The sequence below is a fragment of the Bos javanicus genome, chromosome 16, assembly GCF_032452875.1.
Source record: "Bos javanicus breed banteng chromosome 16, ARS-OSU_banteng_1.0, whole genome shotgun sequence".
NCBI classification, from domain to species: domain Eukaryota; kingdom Metazoa; phylum Chordata; class Mammalia; order Artiodactyla; family Bovidae; genus Bos; species Bos javanicus.
The window spans coordinates 42201119-42216039 of record NC_083883.1 but is presented as its reverse complement, the minus strand read 5'-3'; the positions used below and the strand labels follow the sequence as shown (position 1 = coordinate 42216039).

At 46.7% G+C, this 14921-nt stretch overlaps 1 protein-coding gene across 10 annotated transcripts in view; it reads left to right on the top strand.

Moving 5' to 3' along the window:
- Positions 1-4733: 4733 nt before the first annotated feature.
- Positions 4734-14921, top strand: part of VPS13D (vacuolar protein sorting 13 homolog D) — a 272136-nt gene continuing 261948 nt past the window's right edge. For 6 of the 10 annotated variants that reach the window (XM_061382671.1, XM_061382670.1, XM_061382669.1 and 3 more), the window contains exons 1-2: positions 4736-4834; positions 9641-9813. In XM_061382671.1, coding sequence (XP_061238655.1) covers positions 9717-9813 — 97 coding nt within the window. In that variant the 5' untranslated portion in view covers positions 4736-4834; positions 9641-9716. Of the gene's footprint in view, positions 4835-6286; positions 7988-9640; positions 9814-14921 lie in introns of those variants that run through there. The other 4 variants (XM_061382672.1, XM_061382673.1, XM_061382674.1 and 1 more) reach the window with 3 other exon arrangements.

Below are 14921 nucleotides of genomic sequence, written 5' to 3'. Positions count from 1 at the left end.
GGGATTACATGAACTACTATCTATAAAATACATGAGACTATGTCTGGCACATAGTAAGTGCTCAATAAATATTAGTTGTTGTTGTGTGTGTGTGTGTGTGCTGGGGATGCAACAGAATGCAAGGCAAGGAAGGTTTCTGCTAGAGCTGCCATGCTAGGTGGGGCTATGTGTAGAAATATGCGTGAGTGCTACGCCACTGGTGATTTTAAGAAGAAAAATAAAACAACATGGGAAACAGACAGAAGTAGGGGTGCTGCTAGTTTGCAAGGCGAGTTCAGGAAGGCTTCTCTGAGAAGCTGGTATTTGAGCTGAGGCTTTGGTGAAGGGAGGGACAGCAGCTGCTCCAAGTTCACACAGCAGGTTATAGGTGAAGCTAGGGTGCAATCCCAGGACTCTTTTAAATTACAATATTGTGATGGTTTTTGTTATACATCAACATAAATCAACCATAGGTATACATATGTCCCCTCCCTCTTGAACCCCCTCCCACCTCCCTCCCTGCCCCACCCCTCTAGTTTGTCATAGAGGCTTTGTGTTCCCTGCATCATACAGCCAGCTCCCACTGGCTATCTATTTTACATATAGACTCTTAACCTTTAGGTTTGCCCCAAGCAGCCCCCTGGCTTTCCAGACACTACTCTACTTTCTGGTTTCTGAATATGGAACTCCAGGCAGGGCAGAGAAGTCCCTGGAGAGAGAGGAAATTCTAAAGAGCTGGTTATCAGGAGTCCCCTAAAGTAAACAAACTGTTTACCCAACTCAACTCCTCAGATGAGTATCAAGCCCAGCCGGCTCAGCGCCTCCTCTGCATGGCACAGATAATGGGTACCTTGCCTATCTCCCAGGGCAATTATAGAGAGAAAATAACTGAAGCTCAGTTTCCCAACTCTCAGGCCAGGCCACACTCAGACCCTTGCCATCATTCAGGAAACAAACCCCAACATCTTCCCCTGACTCCTGAAGCCACCCTCCTGGCCGCACGTCTTGTCCCTAGGGTCCCAAAACTGTCCCACCCTCCCTGTCTGCACCCGATCTGGTCTAGATGATCTGGAGGTCAGGTGGGGAGGGGGCTTTATTGGGATGTACTGAGCAGGGCCTCTCAAATCTGCCTACCCCAGAAACCTGCCCCCTTGGACCAATATGCACCCCAGGGTCTAGCCCAGATGGTGATTAGGGGGCACCCCCATCTCCTGCAGTCCTTCACCTGTCACGTGTCTGAAACTTGCAGCTTTGGGGGCCACAGCATGGGTGGGGACCATGGGAGGTCCTTCCCTGTGGCCAACACAACCCTTTCCCCTCTGCTAGGCCAACCTTTGACCGACCTCTCTGTTCCCTGGATCCCCCATAACAAGCAGAGGGTGGGTGGAGGGTGAGCTGCGGTCCTCATGCAGAAGGTTTCAGGCTGGCAGCAGAGTCCAGCATTGTCCTGTGGTCTCTCTGTGTGATCTTGAGTAAGTTCCTTCCCCTTCCTAATCCTCTGTTTCCCCTTCTGTACAATGTGGGCTTTAGACTAGCTCTATATTTCCAAACTCATCACTTGGGGAGCTGGGTCCTCCTCCAGACTCCCTGAATTTGTATCCCTAGGGGCCAGTTCTTTCCACTAAGACCTCCAGCTAAAACTGTACACCCCTCGATTCCACCTTGCTTCCCTGCATTCTTTCTTTACTGCCTATCACCATCCCACCCCCTGCATGCTTTACGCTGACTTTGGTTTTTGTCTGTGTCTCTTCACCTGCTGGTATGTAATCTCCAGGAGGGCAGGGATATTTATCTATTTATTTGGTTGTGCGGGGTCTGTTACTGCACTCGGGCTTTCTCTAGTTGTGGTGAGCGGGGGGCTACTCTTCATTGCGGCACAAGGGCTTCTCATTGCGGTGATTTTTCTTGTTGCGGAGTATGGGTTCTAGGGCTCCTGGGCTTCAGTAGTGGTGGCACATGGGCTGAGTTGCCCAAGGTGTGTGGAAGCTTCCCTGACCAGGGATTGAACCTCATGTCCTCTGCATTGGCAGGCAGATCGTTAACCACTGGGCAACCAGGGAAGTCCCCACATGCGCTTTGATTTTCTCTTGTGTAAATACTCAGGACTGAGATGGCTGTGTGGTAAATGTATGGTGCGATGGATGATTCTCAGTGACACTGGCTGAAGGAATGGTGTCCTGGCATAAACTCCTCAGGTACAGCCAGGTGTCTCTGGGCTGAAATATCTGGATCCTGAGATAAGTCCTGAGGGGTGCCTTCCTTTCTGCCTTCTGTGGAGTTTGGGGTTTTACACCAAACCTCAGCCTCTGAGGACACCCAGTGTTGAGATTCTGACGGGTTGACCCCACCTCACAGGAACCCAGGCTTTCCTTAGGAGTGAGTCAGCCCACAAGCACCTTCATTAGCTTAGCATCCTGAAGGTTGATAATTATTATGGTGAACAGATACCCGCAAACTTGCCAGCCTGCGTCCTGCATCTTCTGACTTTTTATAAGCCTGAGGTGTGTTTCCTGTCCTTCTGGTGATAATCCAAGATGAGTTGTTCATTTGTTCATTCATTCACGGCACCTTCATTGAATCCTTCCCGTGTTAGGCCAAATCTAGGTACTGAAGAAACATCTGTGAAAAAGACACAATTTCTGTTGTCAGGGAACATTTAGGGTGAGGGAAGAAAAGATGTAGGTCAGTCAGTTCAGTGGCTCAACTCTTTGCTACCCCGTGGACTGCAGCATACCAGGCTTCCCTGTCCATCACCAACTTCCAGAGCTTGCTCAAACTCATGTTCATGGAGTCAGTGATGCCATCCAACCATTTCATCCTCTGTCACCCCCTTCTCCTCCCACCTTCAATCTTTCCCAGTATCAGGATCTTTTCCAATGTGTCAGTTCTTTGCATCAAGTGGCTAGAGTACTGAAGATTCAGCTTCAGCATCAGTCCTTCCAATGATATTCAGGACTGATTTCCTTTAAGTATAAACAAGTAAATAAAATAATCTCATTTCAAGCAGCATTAAATTTTGTGAAGATAATATAACAGGATAATGAATGAGGGGAACTTAAGATAGGACATCAGGAAAATCCTCTGAGATGAAATGTTTGAAGCAGAGTGGGCTATATGATTATTCAGAGTTGCCCTGTAGCCGTATACATCTCTTGAGCACTTGAAATGCAGCATTTATATTGTGATGTGCCGTAGTGTAAAATACACACAAGACTTAAAAAACTAATGTCTTTTTTTTTTGACAGCGGTTCTTTTTTTAAAAAAAAATTATTTATTTATTTTGTTTTACCAGGTCTTAGTTGCAGCATGTGGGATTTTTAGTTGTGGCATGTGACTTAGTTGTGGCATGTGAGATCTAGTTCCCTGACAAGAAATCGAACCCAGAGCCCTTGCACTGGGAGTGCAGCCTTAGCCACTGGACTACCAGGGAAGTCCCCAAAACATCTTAATAATACTTTTCCTGTTAGTTATAGGTTGATCAGTCCTGAATATTCATTGGAAGGACTGATGTTGAGGCTGAAACTCCAATACTTTAGCCACCTGATGCAAAGAACTGACTCATTTTGAAAAGACCCTGATGCTGGGAAAGATTGAAGGTGGGAGGAGAAGGAAACGATAGAGGATGAGGTGGTTGGATGGTATTACTGGCTCAAAGGACATGAGTTTGAGTAAACTCTGGGAACTGGTGATGGACAGGGAGGCCTGGAGTGTTGCAGTCCATGGGGTCTCAAAGAGTCGGACACAACTAAGCAACTGAACTGAACCGAACAGGTTGAGATGACATGTTGGATTAAATAAAATATATTATTTCACCTTTTAGTTTTCCCTTTAAAAAATGTACCAACTAAGTAAATTTAGTATGCAGTTTAGCATCGAAGAATTGATGCTTTCGAACTGTGGTGCTAGAGAAGACTCTTGAGAGTCCCTTGGACTGCAAGGAGATCAAACCAGTCAATCTTAAAGGAAATCAACCCTGAATACTCACTGCAAGGACTGATGCTGAAGCTGAAGCTCCAATACTTTGGAGCTGATGTGAAAAGCCGACTCATTAGCAAAGACCCGGATACCGGGAAAGATTGAAGGCCAAAGGAGAAGAGGGGTGGCAGAGGATCAGATGGTTGGATGGCATCACTAACTCAATGGACATGAGTTTGAGCAAACTCTGGGAGATAGTGGAGGACAGAGCTGCCTGGCATTCTGCAGTCCATGGGGCTGCAAAGAATTGGACACGACTTCACAACTGAACAACGACAACTGCATTATACTCCCACTGGACAGCAATGGTTTCTGTAAAAGCATCCTAAGCAGAGAGATGTGAAATCAAAGGTCCTAAGGCAGGAACTGGAGGATGCTGGGGCAGAGCGGGCCCAGGAAAGAGTAGCAAAAATCGGAGTGGAACAAATTCAGTAGGATCTTGGTTTCAGCTCTCTGAGGAATGGGTTTTACTTTAGGTGTAGTGGGGAAGCAGTTTCAAGCAGGCAAGTGGCAAAGTCTGAAGTACGTTTTAACAGACCCCTGGACTGCTAAGTGCCGAACCGACTGCAGGCCAGTCTGTCCTAAATATTATCATCTCAACCTGTAGCCTTCCCCCGGACTCGGTTTACCCACATGCTGTAAAATGAGGCTGTTATGGCTTTTGTCCCCATTCTGCTCCAGCCCCTGCAAACTCTGGAGGGAGCGGCCGGCGGCGCCTCCTCGATGACTCGGCGCTCGGCTGGCCAGGCGCCGGCGAGTCGCTCGCTCGATTGGTCGGGTCGGGGCAGGCCTGAGTGCGGCCGGCCAGCGCCATTGAGGAGCCGCGGAGAGGAAGCGCCGCGCAGTGCCGGGCTGGGGCGGGCGGTCCGGACACCGACAGGTACGGGCCGAGGCGGGGCGGCGCCGGGCGGCGAGCAGGGCCGGGGGACTCAGGGCGGGCGTGGACCAGCGGTCGGCTACTCGGGATCTGCTTCAGACCTAGAGGCCCGGGCCTGCCCGCGGGGAGCGCGGCGCGGGGAGCCTGGGGACCCCACCGTCGGGCCCTCCGAGCTCCTCGGTGAAGTCCTGGGGCGTCCGAGCCCCCGACATCCCCGAGCGCCCCGCCCTCATCGGGACCCTCGCTTCCGAGCCTCTGCGGGCACCCTAGCCACACGCTCGGAAGTCCTGAGCTTCTCGGGACTCCGGCGTCCGTGTCCTGGGGAGTGCGAGCCCCCGCCAGACCCTGCATCCTCTCCAGGGTCGGGGAAGCTTGGTGCCCGGGGATGAAGAGGGTGTCAACCCGCGTCTCCCCGCCGGAGCCTTGGTCTCCACACGAGAGCCCAGTGTATGAGCCTCGCTACCTGTTCCTAAGAAGGATCTCCAGTCAGGGTTCTAGAGTGTCTTAACCACCCCCTTCTCCAGCCTTTGGGGTCACGGTCTGGGCTGCGGACATCAGGCCTCAAACCTCTTTGCCCCTCGCCCTCCGGGGTCATGCCCTGGCTGAGCCCCTCCTTCCCGGGGCTTGGGGACACCTGGACCTGTTCCCTCCTGGCTCTATCTGGTACGTGGGGTCTCCGTCCCCTAGAGCAGGGCGTAGGGTTCTGAGCAGAGGGGAGGCGCACGGTCTGGAGGGAGCGTCGCCTCCTGGGTTGTTTCCTTCCTGCGGGGCCTGGCTCCCCGGGCCTGGCTCCCGCCCCTCTCCTGCCGCTGGTCTCCGAGCTCCTTGTGCCGGCAATCCTCCGCCCCGCCGCCTCCGCTCCTGTCGCCAGCCCTTCCTACTTAGGACTCCAGCCGCCCCTCAAGGGAGGGGCCTGGCTCAAGGTCATGGCCAGCTGTCTGCCCGCCGGTGGGCTGAGCACTGATCTCCAGTGTCACCTGCCCCACCAATTAGGGGAGGCCAGGTGGGGGTTAGTGCCAGGCAGCTGCGGAGAAGTCCTGATGGACAGGAGTGTAAGCACTTTGGGATTCTGGCCAGCCTGGGGGCCCTTCCTGACACCGGATTCCTTAAGGGAATCCTTGAAGTGGCCTCAAGCCTGGTTTAGATGCTTAGCAGAGTTAATGGATGCCGTCTGGCTTGGGCCTTAACCTATTGGCCAGGGCGTTTTATAGTGCCTCTCACCCCATCTTCTTTTAATCTGGGCTTTGCCTTCCTCCACCTTCAGGAGAAGTAGATCTTGTGTACAAACTGATAGTTGTTTCCCTTTATTCCTACTCAGAGAGTACTTGTAGTTGGCACTTTAGAGTTTGTTGGCATTTACGGCCAGAATCAATGGCAGTTACTTCAAAAATCAAGAGTACTCCGGCTTTGGCTCTTTGTTTAAGTGTGTTTGGAGTTTGCATAGTAAGACTAGATTAGTCAGATTTATGTTTCGTTTTCAAAGATTTACTCGTTTAAAGTTATAATGAAGTGTTTCCTTTATTCTTATTTTAAGAAATTTGTTCTTGTAATCTCTTCTTTAAATAAATGTACCCCATAATTTTTAGCAGATTCGTAATTTTACATAAAATGTGCTTTACAGAAGATCTTTGGAAAGAAATTAGTGTTCCCAGGTGGCTCAGTAATAAAGAATCTGCCTGCCAGTGAAGGAGACTAAAGAGACTCGGCTTTGATCCCTGAATCAGGAAGATCCCCTGAAGTAGGAAATGGCAGCCCACTCCAGTATTCTGGCCTGGAAAATCTCATGGACAGAGGGGCCTGATGGGGCTGCAGTCCATGGGGTCACAAAAGAGTCAGACATGACTTAGCAGCTAAACAACAACAAAGCACTTATTTTCTTATATGTTTTTACTGTCATTGTTGACAAATAAGAATTTAATCTGGAAATGCAGAACACTGTTGACGAATAAAAAACAATTTTTCCTGCAGGTTAACTCTTAAAGAGTTTTGTGTTTGGGGGGTTTTGGTGGGTGGAGGCCTCTCAGTTGGCCTAAGAGTGTCTTCTGGCACTAAGATGAATCACTGGAGGTGGGGCAGAGTGCTTGGAAAGGATTCAGAAAGGGCCAGTTCCAAGTGGGATGCCTGCCACAGCAAACCTGGAGCGGCAGGCTTGGTGGGTTAGTGTCCCACATGCTTGGCTCAGACCAAGATGTGGAGCCCACATCTAACTGGGATCTGCTGCTGCTGCTGCTAAGTTACTTCAGTCGTGTCTGACTCTGTGCGACCCCATAGATGGCAGCCCACCAGGCTCCGCCGTCCCTGGGATTCTCCAGGCAAGAACACTGGAGTGGGTTGCCGTTTCCTTCTCCAATGCATGAAAGTGAAAAGTGAAAGTGAAGTCACTTAGTTGTGTCCGACTCTTAGCAATCCCGTGGACTGCAGCCTACCAGGCTCCTCCATCCATGGGATTTTCCAGGCAAGAGTACTGGAGTGGGGTGCCATTGCCTTCTCCGAACTGGGATCTACTAGCTGAGAAATCTTGATACCCGTTTAAACTTTTGTGTCTCAAGTTCCCTATGTTAATTTTATGGAATACTAAAAATAATTTATTTTTTGTAATGCTAAGGGACACCAGTCATTATGGTGGACAGTAATAAATCAGTACTGGATGTGAATACTATAGCTGGAACCAGAAGATTTCTGGTGTTTGTAGTTACTGAGTAAGGTATCAGCATCAGCTGGTGTCCAAATACCAGTAATGCAGTTCTAGGACATTTAAGAACAGTGATAAACCACTGCTGTCTCCCTTCCACTTATATCATTTTACAAATGATCCTGATAAACAAATTTGCAAAATTGATTTCAGGAAGGTTTAAGAGGATCATTGCAGAATATGAAGTTCGTTGATACAATCTCTTAGGCCATTTTTCTTTTTTTTGACTGTGTTGGATCTTTGTTGGATTTCTCAGGTGGCACTAGTGGTCAAGAACCCACCTGCCAGTGCAGGAGACATAAGAAACTTGGGTTTGATCCCTGGGTGAGGAAGATCCCCTGGAGGAAGAAATGACAATCCAGTCCGGTGTTCTTGCCTGGAGAATCCCATGGACAGAGGAGCCTGGCAGGCTACAGTCCGTGGGGTTGCAAAGAGCTGGACATGACTGAGGCAACTTAACACACGTGGGTCTTCATTGCTTTTCTTGGGCTTTCTCTAGTTGTGGGGAGTTGGGGGCTACTCTTCATTGCAGTGTGAGCGCTCCTCCTTGCGGTGGCTTCAGTTGTTGAGCACAGATTCTAGGGTGTGGCAGTTCAGTAGTTGTAGCGCACAGGGCTTAGTTGCCCTGAGGCATGTGGGATCTTCCTGGACCAAGGTTTGAACCTGTGTCTTCTGCATTGGCAGACTCCCATCCAATGTGCCACCCGGGAAGTCCCTCTTGAGCCATTTTTGACAGGGTTTCTCATCCTTGGTACTATTGGCATATTGGGCTGGATAATTCTTTGCTGTGAAGGGCTATCTTGTGCATTGTGGGGAGTTCAGCAACTTCCATGGCCCGTCTCCTCTCACAGGGTACCAGTGGCAAAATTCCAGCCCCGCCCCCGCCCCCTGCCCCAGCCCCCAGTCATAATATTCAGAAATATCTCTAGATGTTGCCAGGTCACATGTGGATAGAGCCTCTGATCAGGACAGCCTAATGCCCAGGTCAGTCATCAAAAGCAATCAGTTTAATGATCAGTTACATCAAAAAGATGCACAACTTTGAATTGTAGGTAATTTTTGGTTAATTTATAAGTGACCATTCTTTGCAGCTGCATCAGTATGTAATGTATTGGTTTGGCCCTCCATTTCCTAGTGGTGGCATCTTAACAGTGCTTCCCATCCATCGTTCTTTTTTTTATATTGAAGTTAGTTTCAGGTGTGCAGCAAAGTGATTCAGTTCTAAATATATATATTTCAGGTTTATTTTCCTTTATAGGTTATTATACAATATCGAATATTGTTCCCTATGTTACACAGTAGATCATTGTTGTTTAAATCTATTTTATATATAGTAGTGTGTGTCTGCTAATCCCATACTCCTAATTTATCCCTCCCTTCTTCCCCCTTTAGTAACTGTAAGTTTATTTTATATGTCTGTGAGTCTGTTTCTGTTGTATATATAGATTCATTTGTATTATTTTTTTAGATTTAACATATAAATGATATCACGTAGTATTTGTGTTTCTTTGTCTGACTTCACCTAGTTTGATATTCTCTAGGTCCATGCATGTTGCTGCAAATAGCAATATTTTCCTTCTTTTTAAAAAATATTTATTCATTTGGCTTCATCATGTTTTATGGCACATGGCGTCTCCATTGTGTTGTTCGGGGTCTCTTGTTGAGACATGTGGACTTTGTAGTTGTGGTGTATGGGCTCAGTAGTTGTGGCTTGGGGACTCCAGAGCACGTGGGCTTCAGCAGTTGTAGCATGTGGGCTTAATTGCTCTGAGGAATGTGGGGTCTTAGTTCCCTGACCAGGAATTGAACCTGCGTCCCCTGCATTGCTTAACCTCTAGACCACCAGAGAAGTCCCTTTCCTTCTTTTCTTTATGGCTGAGTAGTATTCCATTGTATATGTAAACCACACCTTCTTTATCCAGTCATCTGTTGACAATACTTGCGTTGCTTTCATCTCTTGGCTATTGTAAATGGTGGTGCTGTGAACATTCACCCCATCTTTTCTTAAATCTGTGCTTTGTATCCATCTACTTTCAGGACAGATAGAGTAGGATATCATCTTGGAAAAATTGTTTGGTTTTTCTGTTCATTTCTTTTTTTTTTTTCTTCTTCCATAGATTCTTCTGTGACCATGAGAGAGAGAAATAAAGAATAATCCATGAGTTTTAAACACCTTGTCTTGAGGATATAGTCATGTTGGAAGGTCTTGTAGCCTGGGTTCTTAATACCTACCTGGGGAAATATGTCAATAACCTGAACACTGACCAGCTCTCCGTCGCGCTTTTGAAAGGTGAGTGAGTATATGTGTCTCTTTTTGGTGAACTGTGCTTTGCAGATTGGATATCTATTTTTTATATTCTTTTTATTGTATTGAGAATAATAAACCTTAATGGCCAGACAGCTTTGTTACAAATATGTGCAAAAGAAAATAATGTTCCCCCATAGGACACCGATTATTATTATTATAGAGTAACTTAAGTAGGTAGCTGTATTGTCATAGAGTTTAGGGAAATATTACATAATAATAATAATTTTAAAAAGACCATACTACTGGTGACTATGCTTTGCCCCAGTTAATGTTTTTAGTTTTATAGGGCTTTATGGAAGCAGCCAGGATGTAGTGACAGTGGTACTTCAGCTTCAAATCCTGCTGTTACTTGTTAGCTATATGAACAAGTCATTGCAGTTCTGAGCCTCAGTTTCTTTCGATTAGTGGGCAGTATACCTCTATGGGTTGCTGTAAGGATCAAGTGGAGTGGCCTTTGAAGCTCCTTTCCTGCTGGTGTGTAATAGATACCCACATGTTACTGTAGGGTCTTCCGACAGAGTTTATGGGATCTGTCTTGCTGACTAGTAAAATACCTAAAGCTTGAGACATTTTCACCTTGACAAGGCTATACTTCCTAAATACAGCCCAGTGGTTTGATGAGGGGATTGGGAAATCCTTCCTTGCCTTAAGTTCTCTTTGCTCAACTCAAAGTGGAACCCTGTAACACGTCTAGGAAAAGAAAGAAGATCAAATCAGTTTGCAAACATGTAGAATCTTAGAAAGGGGAAAGGGGGCCTCAAACATAGTGGAAACCTCCTGGGCTTCCTTGGGAGTGTGAGTTTTGGCAAGTGTACTGGGGCAGGTTAGGGAGGCTGGCCATGAAGCAGATGTGCGGACAGCCTGAGCACAGGTGCAGTGATTTACTATTCCCAGAAGCAGCATTCTCCGGGGTTTCCTGACCCACCCAAGCCAGGGGAAGGGTCACGGCAGTGATAGGCCACAGGGAGCTCGCAGGGTTGCACCTCCCTGCTCCCTTCCTTTCATTGGAAACAGCAGTGGCTTCTTTCCTCTTCTTTTTTTTTCCTCTGCACTTTCCTGGACGGGAGCTTCTTGATGGGAAGTGAAAGTGACCTGTTGCCCAGGAAAGGGCTGTGTTTAAAGTATAATAGTGGTGTCGAGTTTATATCTTTGGTCACGTATTGAAGTTCTCAGACACACTGTGAAGCTAACGGGATGAACGGAGGGTAGGTTACTGGGCCCAGAAGGAGCCCTGCAAACCACAACATTGCTGACAACAGAGCTGGCTTTCTCAAGAGGGATGTGGTAAGAAGGATGTTTGCTAAAGAAATTAATGAATAGAAATTGGTACCTGATCAGTTATGGCGTCTCCACTGATAATAGACTTTGAACCTCAGCAATTTTATTTATTTATTTTTTAAAGTTATTATTCCTTATTTATTTTGGCTGTGCCAGGTATTAGTTGCAGCATATGAGCTCTTAGTTGTGGCATGTGGGATCTAGTTCCCTGACTAGGGATTGAACCCGGGCCCCCTGCATTGGGAGCATGGAGTCTTAGCCCCTGGACCACCAGGCAAGTCCCTGAAATGGATTCAGCCTGCATGTGGACTGTGCATGAAAGGGTGCTTGACCAAGTAGCCAGGTGTGCACTGGGTGGGGAGGGGGGCAGCCTCAGTGGATCACCTGGTCTCTGTGATCTCTGGACTAGGTCCTAGCACCCCTCCATCCTGATTCTGACTCTGTTCTGACTCTGATTCAAGGACTCTGACTTCCATGAGATGTGGGGGATGGGATGGAGCTGGGCTGGGCTGGACTCTAACCCGCTGCCTTCTAGTATACAGAGCGGACATACTTGTCCTGCAGGAATGTCCACCTTGATCCCACACAGCGCCTTCCACAATGGATAGATCTCCCATTTATCCTTTTGCCAAGCAAGCTGCTACATTTGACATCCATCTGTCTTTGTTTCATTTTTTTCTTTTAATTAAAAAAAATCCAGACCATAAGACACACCCACTACCCAGAATTGACCAATGTTAACAACCAGGTCCACCCTCCTTCTCTCTGACCTTCGATCCTAACACTTGACCTTCTGTCCTCCTGGCTGGTCCTGAACATGCAAAACACCTGGATCACTTTTCCTCTGGATGCCTGTGTGACTCTGCCCTCACTCTGGTCCAGTCTGCTCAAACGCCACCTCCTCAGAGATGCTTCTCTGACCCTCCTAGCTAAAGTTGCATTTTTTAAGAAATTTTTTAATTTGCTTATTTGGCTGTGCTGGATCTTATTTGTGTCATGCAGAATGTTCTGTCCTCATTGTGCCAGGCAAAATCTTTAGTTGCAGTATGTGGGATCTAGTTCCTAGACCAAGGATTGAGTGCGGGCCCCCTGCATTGGAAACTTGGAGTCTCAGCCACAGACCACCAGGGAAGTCCCTCTAATCTCAGCAATTTCAGACAGAATATATCTTGTAAGGACACCTGTGGGTATCTTTGAAGCTTTCTGCCCCTTTTCTGTGCCTATCTTTTCTTAAAGAGTGTTCTCTATGGCTTTTAACAAGCCTACGGAGTTTGAGGAATGTGTCTCTGCAGAATAGAAACATGCTTTTTCTTTTGTGACTGATGTAGTTACTCTATGTTTATGGACCTGGAGCTTGCCATGGTGCTTGGCTGAAAAGTTTTAGAGCATCACAGTGCACTGAGAGAATGGCTTTGTAAAGGAGTTGAAAACTTTTTTGTTGATCTTGATGACATGATTAAGGAGGGTTTGGGGGCAGAGAATATGAGAGAAGAATGAGAGTGTTATTTCAGTTTGTCTAGAGATATTTACCCGACCAGTAATGCTGAAGATCATGATCATCAGATCATGAACTCCTTATTGCCAAATTCAGACTTAAATTGAAGAAAGTGGGGAAAACCACTAGACCATTCATGTATGACCTAAATCAAATCCCTTATGATTATACAGTGGGAGTGAGAAATAGATTTCAGGGACTAGATCTGATAGACAGAGTGCCTGATGAACTATGGACTGAGGTTCGTGACATTGTACAGGAGACAGGGATCAGGACCATCTCCAAGAAAAAGAAATGCAAAAAAGCAGAATGGCTGTCTGAGGAGGCCTTACAAATAGCTATGAAAAGAAGAGAAGTGAAAAGCAAAGGAGAAAAGGAAAATACCCATTTGAATGCAGAGTTCCAAAGAATAGCAAGGAGAGATAAGAAAGCCTTCCTCAGTGATCAGTGCAAAGAAATAGAGGAAAACAATAGAATGGGAAAGACTAGAGACCTCTTCAAGAAAATTAGAGATTCCAAGGGAACATTTCATGCAAAGATGGGCTTATTAATAAAGGAAAGAAATGGTATGGACCTAACAGAAGCAGAAGATATTAAGAAGAGGTGGCAAGAATACACTCAAGAACTGTACAAAAAAGATCTTCACAACCCAGTTAATCACGATGGTGTGATTATTCACTTAGAACCAGGCATCCTGGAATGTGCAGTCAAGTGGGCCTTAGGAAGCTTCACTACGAACAAAGCTAGTAGAGGTGATGGAATCCCAGTTGAGCTATTTCAAATCCTGAAAGATGATGCTGTGAAAGTGCTGCACTCATATGTCAGCAAATTTGGAAAACTCAGCAGTGGCCACAGGACTGGAAAAAGGTCAGTTTTCATTCCAATCCCAAAGAAAGGCAATGCCAAAGAATGCTCAAACTACCGCACAATTGCACTCACCTCATACACTAGTAAAGTAATGCTCAAAATTCTTCAGGCCAGGCTTCAGTAATATGTGAACCGTGAACTTCCTGATGTTCAAGCTGGTTTTAGAAAAGGCAGAGGAACCAGAGATCAAATTGCCAACATCTGCTGGATCATGGAAAAAGCAAGAGAGTTCCAGAAAAACATCTATTTCTGCTTTATTGACTATGTCAAAGCCTTTGACTGTGTGGATCACAACAAACTGTGGAAAATTCTTCAAGAGATGGGAATACCAGACCACCTGACCTGCTTCTTTAGAAATCTGTATGCAGGTCAGGAAGCAACAGTTAGAACTGGACATGGAACAACAGACTGGTTCCAAATAGGAAAAGCAGTATGTCAAGGCTGTGTATTGTCACCCTGCTTATTTAACTTATATCCAGAGTACATCATGAGAAATGCTGGGCTGGAAGAAGCACAAGCTGGTATCACGATTGCTGGGAGAAATGTCAGTAACCTCAGATATGCAGATGACACCACTGTTATGGCAGAAAGCAGAGAAGAACTAAAGAGCCTCTTGATGAAACTGAAAGTGGAGAGTGAAAAGTTGGCCTAAAGCCCAACATTGAGAAAACTAAGGTCCCATCACTTCATGGAAAATAGATGGGGAAACAGTGGCAGACTTTATTTTTTTGGGCTCGAAAATCACTGCAGATGGTGATTGCAGCCATGAAATTAAAAAGAGGCTTACTCCTTGGAAGGAAAGTTATGACCAACCTGCTGCTGCCAAGTCACTTCAGTCATGTCCAACTCTGTGCGACCCCATGACGGCAGGCCATCAGGCTCCGCTGTCCCTGGGATTCTCCAGGCAAGAACACTGGAGTGGGTTGCCGTTTCCTTCTCCAGTGCATGAAAGTGAAAAGTGAAAGTGAAGTCACTCAGTCATGTCCAACTCTTAGTGACCCCATGGACTGGAGCCCAGCAGGCTCCTCTGTACATGGGATTTTCCAGGCAAGAGTACTGGAGTGAGGTGCCATTGCCTTCTCCTAGATAGCATATTAAAAAGCAGAGATATTACTTTGCCGACAAAGGTCCGTCTAGTCAAGGCTATGGTTTTTCCAATGGTCATGTATGGATGTGAGAGTTGGACTATAAAGAAAGCTGAGTGCTGAAGAATTGATGCTTTTGAACTGTAGTATTGGAGAAGACCCTTTAGAGTCCCTTGGACAGCAAGGAGATCCAACCAGTTCATCCTAAAGGAAATCAGTCCTGAATATTCATTGGAAGAACTGATGTTGAAGCTGAAACTCTGGCCACCTGATGCGAAGAACTGACTCATTTGAAAAGATCCTGATGCTGGGAAAGATTGAAGGCAGGAGGAGAAGGGGACGACAGAGGATGAGATGGCTGGATG